General features: G+C 43.7%; 2 protein-coding genes across 5 annotated transcripts in view; one reads left to right on the forward strand and one right to left on the reverse strand.

The window, feature by feature from the left end:
• CNKSR2 (connector enhancer of kinase suppressor of Ras 2) overlaps nucleotides 1–2,633 on the forward strand; it is a 287,398-nt gene extending 284,765 nt beyond the window's left edge. For all 4 annotated transcript variants that reach the window (XM_081278357.1, XM_081278358.1, XM_081278359.1 and 1 more), the window contains one exon: nucleotides 722–2,633. In XM_081278357.1, the coding sequence (XP_081134483.1) occupies nucleotides 722–937 (216 nt within the window). In that variant the 3' untranslated portion in view covers nucleotides 938–2,633. The remainder of the gene's footprint in view (nucleotides 1–721) is intronic.
• Nucleotides 2,634–3,100: 467 nt separating this feature from the next.
• On the reverse strand, nucleotides 3,101–8,863 carry KLHL34 (kelch like family member 34). The gene has a single exon (XM_081278363.1). It carries the CDS (start codon nucleotides 6,028–6,030, stop codon nucleotides 4,090–4,092), a length of 1,941 nt encoding a protein of 646 aa, XP_081134489.1. The 5' UTR covers nucleotides 6,031–8,863; the 3' UTR covers nucleotides 3,101–4,089.
• Between the last annotated feature and the right edge of the window lie 1,477 nt (nucleotides 8,864–10,340).

Genomic DNA, 10,340 nt, shown 5'->3' on the forward strand with positions numbered 1-10,340 from the left:
CTGCACTTCTTATCCTTTCTTTATCTCATAAAAGACAGAACTGGACTTTTCATACTGTTTTAACCCCTTCTCCTCCATCCCACTTTTCACCTGGAAGATTCTCTTTTACCATAGTCAATAGTTGTAAGTTATGCCAAGATGAAGCTTAGTCTTCAGCTGAGTCCCAGCCACCAACATGGAAGGGAGAGTCATTCTCCATTACAAGCCCCAGTATTACAGGAAGAGAATCATAACATTCAACATTCAACTATCAAGAATTTTGTATTAGAATTCTGTATTTGTGTGAGTAGTTTACCATATAGAAAGGGAGGACAGATTGCCAAAGTAACTCAAGAGGTAGGATGTGGTAAGTCCACTCATTGGCAGGGATGGAAAATTATAGGGACATCAGTGAAAGAGAAAACCTTTTCTCCAAGTGTTTAAGGAGATTTGAGGAAATGAAAGGCTCTTAAACTGGATCTTAAAACAAAGGAAGGTTTCCATAGGCAGAGATGGGCAACAGGAGAAACAAAAGAGAAAAAAAATAAATCAGTGTGGGCAACATAAGGTATACATCAGGAGTAGAAAAATTACACTAGGATTTGAGTCTAAACATCTGAGTGTGGGTATAACAAAGATGTTTTAGGAGCTTCTGGATTATTTTTTAACCTATTAACTTTTCATTTTAAACTTGAATAAAAGTTTATCCCCATTGTAACCATTGAATTCCTTTGCTTTTCAGGCCAGAGAAGGGGAAGTAGCCATTATTGATAAAGTCCTAGACAATCCAGAGTTGACATCTAAAGAATTCCAACAGTGGAAGCAGATGTACCTCGACCTTTTCTTGGATATCTGTCAAAACACCACCTCAAATGACCCATTAAGTATTTCTCCAGAAGTAGATGTAATTACTTCCTCTCTAACACACACTCATTCCTACATCGAAACGCATGTGTAAGTGCATTCAGCCTTCAGGCCATCTAGTACCTGCTGGTATTCTGAACAAGTATATAAGGTAGTTTTTATATCAATGTGCAGGATACTTGACAAGCTATACTTTAATGTTACCAAACTATATGAAACAAACCATATATGATCACAATACCACTGTCTTTAATGAGCATTTGTATATTTTATATGCAATCAGTGCTCAGCTTATGTTTACCATGTGCAAACTCAACTATCTTTAATGACTTAAAATTAACTTTTGCAAACAATTCTGAATACAGGTGGTCTTCAAGTAGTAAAACCACAAAAAGGCAGTTTTCTATCTAAGGTCATCTTTTCTCCCTTTAAGTTAATTTTATATAAATAAGATTTCAAACGTAAATCACATTTTTTCAGGTGCAGACATCCTTGTGGGTGGGAAAGAATTTAAACCTTTTTTATATTTATTAAAATGTCCTAAGAATTTTCTTAAACATTGCACAAAGTTTAATGCTGTAGTTTTATTTTTGTGAAATGTAGGTGTGCGTACAAGAGTTAAGCAAACTAGAAGAGCATCGACATAAGAAAAGTTCAGGTATCTAATATTCGTCTTAATAGTCTATTAACTTGTGAAAGCTGGTTAATGGAAATATTATTCCAAATCTATGAGAACACTTAATGGTTTATCAGGGCAAAGCTTTGTAAGATGTTTTTGTAACTAAGACCAAAATTGAAGATAGAGCTGCTTTATTTTCTTGGTTTAAATCTTCCTTTATTTTTGTAGTGATGAAATGCTGATTGTGTACAGAAGAATTTAAGAATGGATTTTTTTAAACAGACTTAACTCACCCAGAAAGGCAGCTAACAGCTATATATATAAGTTCAGCCCAAACTCATGTTTTTGAACTCTTAACTCTTAAAAGATGACAAGGTATAAACTGAAATGAATCAACTTTCCAGTTAGTCTCCAGTCCCCCCCCCACCCAGTCCATTAATTGAACTTATGTAATTATACTTCAGGAAGGGAAGTAAAATATGTTTAATTATAGGCAGATGTGTATTATATGAAGAAAACAATGTTAAAAATAAAAATGTACTTCTCACCTAAGGAGCAAGAGGGTGATGGTCAGAGAGATGTCACATTGAATTCCATGAGAGAAACAATTTAGAGGTTTTTCCTAGCATCATGAATTGTTCTATAGAGTGGATGAAGCCTATGAAAAGGTCCTCTTCATATATTTCCATTTATAAGCGTCTCGTTTTTGAAAGTGATCACAGCATGAAAATGACTGTGCTGCTTTTTAGTGTCTGGCTGCATAACGTGCAAGTCACAATTTGCTGTTTTTTCCAGGAGGAGGAAGGGACCCTCCTTTACTATTCTATATCCTAAAATCTACTTCTAATCAGCTTTATACTGTTGCCTGTACAGCTCAGTGAATGTACTTACATCTTTAAGAGTTCAGATATATGCCAGTGAATATTTTTGCTGTAGAGGAGAAAGTAAAACTCCACAGCGGGGATCTTTTTCGTTGCTTTTGAAACCACCATTGAATCACTATCGTTTTGCAGACTTTGCACAACTGTACAGGAGAGTGGCCTTTCTACAGCACATTTTCAGTAATCCTATATTTAGTCAAAATGGATGAGAAATCATGTATTAATGTTTGTATATGGAATTTTGGGTCCAGTGTAATATTTTTATCATTTAAAAACTCTATTTGTAAAAACATTTATTTACTGCATGGATATTGATGCACATTAAATTTGTGGGATTTTGTATATGTAAAAACAAAACAAACAAACAAAAAAACCTCTTGTCCTAAAATGAAGTGTGCTTGTTACAGGTGTTTAGACTTATTGATGTTTACTAGACCAAATGTGTATGTTAATTTAAAAATATTTGTATCTGATGGATGTGTTACGTAAACAGGAGCCAGGTTATGGCCTGTAAACAGCAAGCAGTTGATGGGAAGACTAGCTTTGTTGCTACTAAGCAGCTTCTACTTTTGTAAAGTCAGCTCTGTTGTTTAAATGGTAAAAATTAAACTAATGAAACATTACAAGACTCGTGGCTAGCCTAGCATGAAAGAGATCTTTTAACACTATATATCTGTACAATTTATTGCATTAGTTTCAAATCTAGGAGAGAGGCACCATTGTAAACTGAAGTCAAATAAATTCAGCTCTTAATGAATCCTTATAAAGCACCTACTTTATTCATGCAAAGTCCTTACCACATTTCTTTGTGACCTAATCACACAACCACCAGCACTAGCACCACCCCAGTTATGAGTTCCAATTTTGCCACCTCCTTGTTGGCACAAGCCAGAAGGAAAACCTGTCTCAAGCTTTCAAGTATCTTCTCTGAGACCTTGAAAAATCAATCTGGTTTCCCACTTACCTACACAAACGGGAAAAACTTCACCTATTCTTCTTTCCTTTCTCTGTGATTCTTTTGGGGGAAGTGGGGAGAATCCACCAAAAAAATAAGTTAATTATTTTTTTACAAATACAGACTATTGTTGCTAAGGTTTGCTGAAATATGACTTTAAACCAATGAATTACCTGAAGCCAGTACAAAGCAGACTAGAGGTGGAAACCAGGGATGGAAAGATTTAACCAAGGATACTGTCTCAAAGAAAGTGCTTCTGAGATTTTTCCCCCTCTCAGTTTCCTATTTTTATGGAACTATCAGAGCAGAACTATAACTGTGGCTCTGGTTCATAAAATCATAGTTATCCCTACAATGATTTCATACTGCTTAACCAAGGCACTTTTCCTTCACTATTTATTCTGATAATGCCATCTTCTAGGAGTATTTATTACAGCTTTTATAGCCAACAATTTTCTGGGATTTGTATATAACTTTGTGAACATTTTTGATCTTTTTGTGGGGAGGGAGCAGGAAGCTATTAACTGTTTGACATCTAGGGAAACACTTTAAGAGGGGAAATAGGGCTCGTTTTATTTTCAAAATACCAGTTCATTGAAGCTGATTCATATATCCTTCCATGTGACCTCTCCTGTCTCCCGTTCTCAGCTCAAGAGGAGCTGTTTCCCTTTAGCCAATGCCTCTTTTACCTCCTCAATCTTCAGAAGCCACTCTGCTATCAGAATTCCACTGTGGAAAAGCCCATCTGTTGCACGACTTTTTCCTTCATCCTCCCTGAGACAGAGACTAGATTAACCCAGCATTAAACCTAGAAAGTCTCCAGGCCCTTCCTCCCTTTCTTCATCCCCACCCTCAGTCAGCTGCAGCACCGCGCACTGTAGGCCGCTCCAGGCCCAGGGCAGCGCGCAGCTGATGTCCTCCCAGCGGTCGAGGTCCAGGTCGTAACCCACCACATTACGGGTAGGCACCTGGCGCGAGTCCCGCCACTTGAGGCCGCCCAGCAGCAGCACAGTCTCCTCCACCACTGCCAACCCATAGCAGAAGCGGTCATAGGGCAGTGGCCTCAACCGAGTCCACTGATCCGAACCAGGGTCATAGCGCTCGATCTCGGAGAAGGGTTCATATCGTCCCAGAAAGGCAAACACTGCGCCTCGCAGCACCGCCAGTTGGTGCCCGAAGCGGGCTGTGCCCATGGGCGCCTTCTTGCTCCATATCCGCTCCCCAGGGCCCAGGGCATACAAGTCCCGGAGGCTACTAGCACCGCCCTCACCTCTCCCCGCCTTGCCCCCAGAGATGTACACAACATCCCGGTCTCCAACGGCCCCTGCATGGCCATGCAGCGCCCGAGGCAGCGTCGAAGCTGCAGTCCAGCGGTCCCTGCGCAGGTCGTACATCTCCACCGAGGCCAGAGCTTCACCACTAGCTCCTAGGCCTCCAACAGCCAGAAGAGACTCACCCACCACACCGCACCAGAAGTAGGCACGCGCTTCTCTCATGTCAGGCACCGCGGTCCAGGCGTGGAATCGCGGGTCATAACGGTGCACTTGGGCCGTGACCGCCCAAGGGCCATCAGCCAGGGGAGTGGAGAGGCTGCCAAAAGAAGTCTCCCCACCCAGGACAAACAGAAAGTTTCCCACGGTACACACGCTGTGCCCCAGCAGTGGTGCAGGCAGCCGCGTGAGGCTGCGCCAACGGTGGTTGTACACGTCAAAGGCCACCACGTCCTGGGTGACCTCCCACTCCTTTTCTTCCTCCTCCATCTCTTCTTCTTCTTCTTCCTCCTCCTCCTGGGGTTCAGCTGCTGGGCCTGGGTGCCTGGCTGCTGCCCGTGGAACCACGACCTCTTCTATCACCGCCTCCCGCCCCCTGCGACCCCCGATCAACAAGATGCGGGTCTGGGGGCTCCGGATGCTAGTCTGTTCACAGTGTAGGAGCGGCTGGCGGGAGGGTGCTGTATGATAGTTAAGGGCCTGGATGATGAGGCCCTTGACCCGAGCGGGCAGGGCAAGACCAGAGCCTGAGTATACACGCCTTAGGACCTCAGGGGGCACCAGGCCAAAACGTATACGTTCAAGCAGCGCAGCACTGTGCGCCAGGCGCTCGGCTGCTGGCTCCTGCCGCAGCCAGGCCAGCGTCAGACCCAACAACCGGGCCTCAGGCACCCGTGCCACGTCGGGGTCACCTAGCATGGCCTTTAGGGACGCTGGATTCAGTTCCAGCAGCCCCGCGGGCCCCACACCCAGCGCAAGCAGCTCCCGCAAGTGGCGCACGATGCAGCGCTCAGCCGCGCCCAATGTATGCGCCAGGCCAAAGCGCGCTGCCACGTTGGCGGTGAAACAGCAGTTCTCTGGGGCCAGCTGACGCTCCAGGTAGCGACCACACAACCCCAAGGCCTCCGTGACTTGCAGGTAGCTGGCGGCCTCCAGAGTGTCCTCCACGGTATCCATGGAGAGAGGCAGCCAGGCAGTGTAGATGAAGTCCAATAAGCGCTGCAGGCCGGCCGCCGACGGCACGTGCAGGTGGATCACGCGCGCCCGTGATTCCCGGGTGTGGCTCTTGAACAGCGCCCTGAAGTAATCGCTGGAGCACGCAAGCAGAGACCTGTGCGCCGGGAACTCGCTGCCCTCGGCCTCCAGTGTCACGTCGCACAAGAAGCCCTCGGCGCGCAGGGCCTGGTAGCCGGTGAGCAGCGCGCCGCCATGAGCTTTGCAGTAAGACAGGAAGTAACTCATGATGCCCTGGGCGGGAAACAGCCGGTCCGGGAATGGAGCCAGCCGGGCGCGGCTGGAGACATCCCAGGGCACGGAACCCCCAAAGCCCCTGAACGAGTGGCAAAGGCCCTAGCAGGCCATTTTTGCCGGCTCAGCTTAAAGCCCAGGGCGCTTTCATCCAGGACCGCCCGCTGGTCGCCCCGTGCCCCTCTCAGAGAAAATCTGGTCTGAGAACTGTTTCCAGAAGTCCCTAGTAGCCGAGGACGCAAAATTTGGAGTCTTCCAGGGGATGTGGGGCTTGGTTTCAGAGGCTGCGAAGGCTGCCAGCGCGTTGCCCAAAGCCCCCTCCTCTGCCCAATTTAGGTAACCCACACCTACGCACCAGGGGCGGCGGTGGCCGCGCACCATCACCTGGAAGGGCCGAGCTGCCGGTGGCCAGCGGAGGTACAAGATATCCGACGGCCCCAAAACGCAGATGCAGCCCGACTGCGGGCGTTCTGGTAGTGTGGGGCGAGGGTTCTGACCTCCTGGTTGTGGACGAGTAGGACGGGTTCTGAGGGCATCCGGGAGGGCCAGAGACAACTGGCTACGGGGCAGAGGGGGGTGAGCATGTTCCACGTAGAGGATCAAATCAAGGCCTAGGGGATTAGACTAGGGGACGGGGGAGGGCCGCAGGTCAGCGCAGCGCGCAGCTAGTTGAAAGCGTGATTGGGCGCCGCACATAACACGCTGGTAGCTCACAGTGACAGGAATAGCGCGCCACCTCGGCCTGTCTAGCGCGCCCCGCCCCAACTGCTGGCTGCGAACAGAGGGTGGGGGCCCAAGAGAAAGCGAACCGGACCAGGGACCTGATTCGGGTGGCCCGACTAACCGCTAGTCACCAGGAGTGTTTCTGTACCTTGGTTATGGTTAGGGAGCGAACGCTCCTGTGAGGTACAAGTCTCCGGAGAGCCTCAACTTGGTGGTGTCCAGAAAGAGGCGCCCTGCTGGGCAGGACGACTGTCGACCTTCTGGTGCCTGCCGCTGTGCCTGGGAAGGAAGCCCCTGGATCAGCTTTCTGCTTTAAAGAGGCCCTAATGTGTCTGGAGCTAGCGGGAATTAAACGGTGACTTTGCGCGCTGACACCCAGCAGGGCTGCTATGCACAAAGGAGACTTCCGAAAAAGGTCTCCTGGACAAAACCAGGCTTCCCGCCAGGGGCGCTGAGTAACGCTCTACTCACCTGGGCTCACCCGTGCGTGCGAGATACTGGGCCTACTCTGCGCCCTTCCCAAGGCAGGTCATGTCTCTGAGGATGCCTCTTTTCATATTCCCCATTTGGGAATTTGCTCCCACCCCTTCGCTACCGCCCCAGCTGAGTTCTTTCTTTCCATTCTTGGACCCTGCTCAACCCATCCCTTTGCAACATGGACAAGGAAATTGTAGCTGACTTGGATTTTCTTTGGCCACTTCCTTTAAAAGAAATAATTCTTTATAGTTTTCTCTCCCTGTTTTTCCATGTCTGATCTAATTACTGGCTGCTACATCCTCAATGCCATGATAATGAACAGGAAGATAGCAAAGCTCCATAGAGCTGGAGCTCCTTGGGAGGACTCCTCCTGGTGAAGTTATTTTTATAAGAAACACCCAGCACAGAAATTATGACTAAAAGTACCCCAATGTTGAGACATTAGGAGAGTCTGTCCATCTCCTGCTTCCTGCTCTTAAATAACTAAATGATTGATATTACTGATCTCTCTTGCCAATTTGGAAGCTTCTGTGTGTTTGCTTTCATCTAGAATTGATTTTTCTGTTTTCTAGTGCAATTCCTCTGGCAGTCTATTTTAAGTGAACTTTTTGAAGGCATCTGAAATAACTTGTATTTCTGGCAGTTGGGGTTGTATTTCATGGGTGGGGGGAGTCTGTCATTTCCTGCTTAGTGTGCCACCAGTACTTAAAAGGTCTCCTATTAGAAATAGTTCTTTAAATGCATAAAAATATTAGAAAAAGAATTTTGCTTTCAAAGATAGAAGTGCATTATAAGTTAAATTGCCAAATTACAAAGTGCAGGCAGAGGGTCGGCTGGGCTTCCTTAAACTTCAGATACTAAAAGTGCTCCAATATGAATTCCTAATGTTATAGCTACATATGGGTTCAGAGAGGGTATATTCATTTGTAGATATTTGGATAGGGGTTAATATTAAAATTCTGGGTTCAAAAGTAAAATATCAGTATGGTTCACTTTGCACAGATCTGTATTTTGAATTTACATGGCCTTTATTCAACACAACTGAATTTTGCTAGAAGGGATTTTTTTTAGATCATTTAGCCAAATCTTGTCCCTTTTCTCTAAAACCTACTTTAGTTTTAAACAATTATGACAAATGAGCCCCAGAGAGAGTATGGTTTGTCTGGATGGCTTGGATATTTAGTTACAGAATCTGGACAAGAATCCAGTGCTCCCTTCCCACTATGTGACCTTGTATATGATAATAAAATAGTGCCACACACTTTATTTAAACCACACACTTTATTTATTTTGGGGTAATAAAATATGATTATTGCCTTATCAATTTAAAATCATTTAAATGTTTTTTAAACAGCATATTTTTAACCCAGAAACTGGATCACGTCACTTCAGAACTGCCCATCACTGCATTCCAGCCAAATCCAAAATGTCACACTTCAGATGCTATAGAAAACTTTACATTTTAACATCAAAAATACAGTTCTACACAACAAGTATGTGTTTGTTACTCACCAATATGTTTTGCCAGTGAGGATATAATGAAGTATGTTAACTGAAGACATTTTGATATTAGATGTATTTATAAGAACTTATTTAGAAAATGTTTTAACTGTCAACCCAAGGAAATCAGTATCTTTGAGTAATGTTTATGTTGTGCCAGTATTGTAATTTCTGTGCAATATTAAGTATGCTAAATAAAATTTCAATGTGTTTTTAAATTGTGGAGGATGTGTGTCTTAAATTAGTTTCTAAGTCCATTTAGGCTACTATAACAAAACACACCTCACAAGGGGTAATTTATAGTGCTGTCACATTAGGGAGTCACATATGAATTTGGTTAACATAATTGTACATGTTTTAAAAAATTCAAAGCTATAAACTTTCATGTACAATGGACATTATAATTTTTTTACAAATATAATGTTCTCTTTTAGGTAACAGAATTAAGATATAATCAGCCTACCATAGAATTTGCCCACGTAAAGTTTACAGTTCAGTGTTTCTTAGTATATTCCCAAAGTTGTACAGCCATCAGTCTCTAAATTTAGAATATTTTCTTCACCTCAAAAGAAATCCTTTACTCTTCTGCTGTCATTTCCCTATACCATCAGCCCCCAGGCTCTAAGCAGTCACTAATATACTTTCTTTCTGTATATATTCTGGACATTCCATATAAATATTACAATACATGATCTTTTGTAACCAATTTGTTTCACTTAGCATGTTTTTAAGATTTGTCTATTGTAATGCACTTTTGAGGAATAAAAAGACTATATAATGATAATATTGGGAACCTTTTCTCAAAACCACAAAATTCTAAATTTTACCTATTAGATATTTAGGATCTAGTTTTTTGGCAGGTTAGCCCTTTGTCATTCTATCATTACTGGCTCTTTTCAATCCAATCTGCTTTCTTCCAAAACATGAATTCTGGCAACCTCCATGGAAAGCCTATTATTAGAAACTGACACATGAAGTTTATTGTTAAAACATAATTACAAAAAACAACATGCATGCAGTAGGGGAAAAAATCCATGTTCACCTTTGCAAGGCCAATTTTTCATGTGTGTGAAATACATTTTGTGTTTGTAACATGCAATTCAAGCAGGTGTGTGTGTGTGTGTGTGTGTGTGTGTGTGTGTTAATCATGAGTAATGTTGGTATTCTGGCCCAGCTGACAGCTCAAGAAGTAGTGTGGTGAGTGGGGAAGGGCTAGCCTTGGGAGTCAGTCAGACTTGGGCAACAATTCCAAATCCACTTACAGTTCTGTCTCATGTGACTGTAAAGTAAGTGTCTTAAATTTTGTGATTATCATTTTATTATTTTTAAAAATAGGATATTGACTCTACATTGGTGTCACTGTGGAAATAAGATTTTACATAATATATATGATTATATATAATATACATAAGATTATATATAACAGTCACATATATCCTATATTTATGTGTATATATGTGTGTGTATACATATGTGTGTATATACGTGTGTGTGTGTGTGTGTGTGTGTGTGTAACTGTTCCTGGCACACAAGGTACACAAGAGATGTCTTTTTGCTTCTACTCCTTCTTTTGACTGAAGCATTCATAAATAATACCAGAGCCC

The sequence above is a fragment of the Spermophilus citellus genome (assembly GCF_964194105.1).
Source record: "Spermophilus citellus genome assembly, chromosome: X".
Classification (NCBI taxonomy): domain Eukaryota; kingdom Metazoa; phylum Chordata; class Mammalia; order Rodentia; family Sciuridae; genus Spermophilus; species Spermophilus citellus.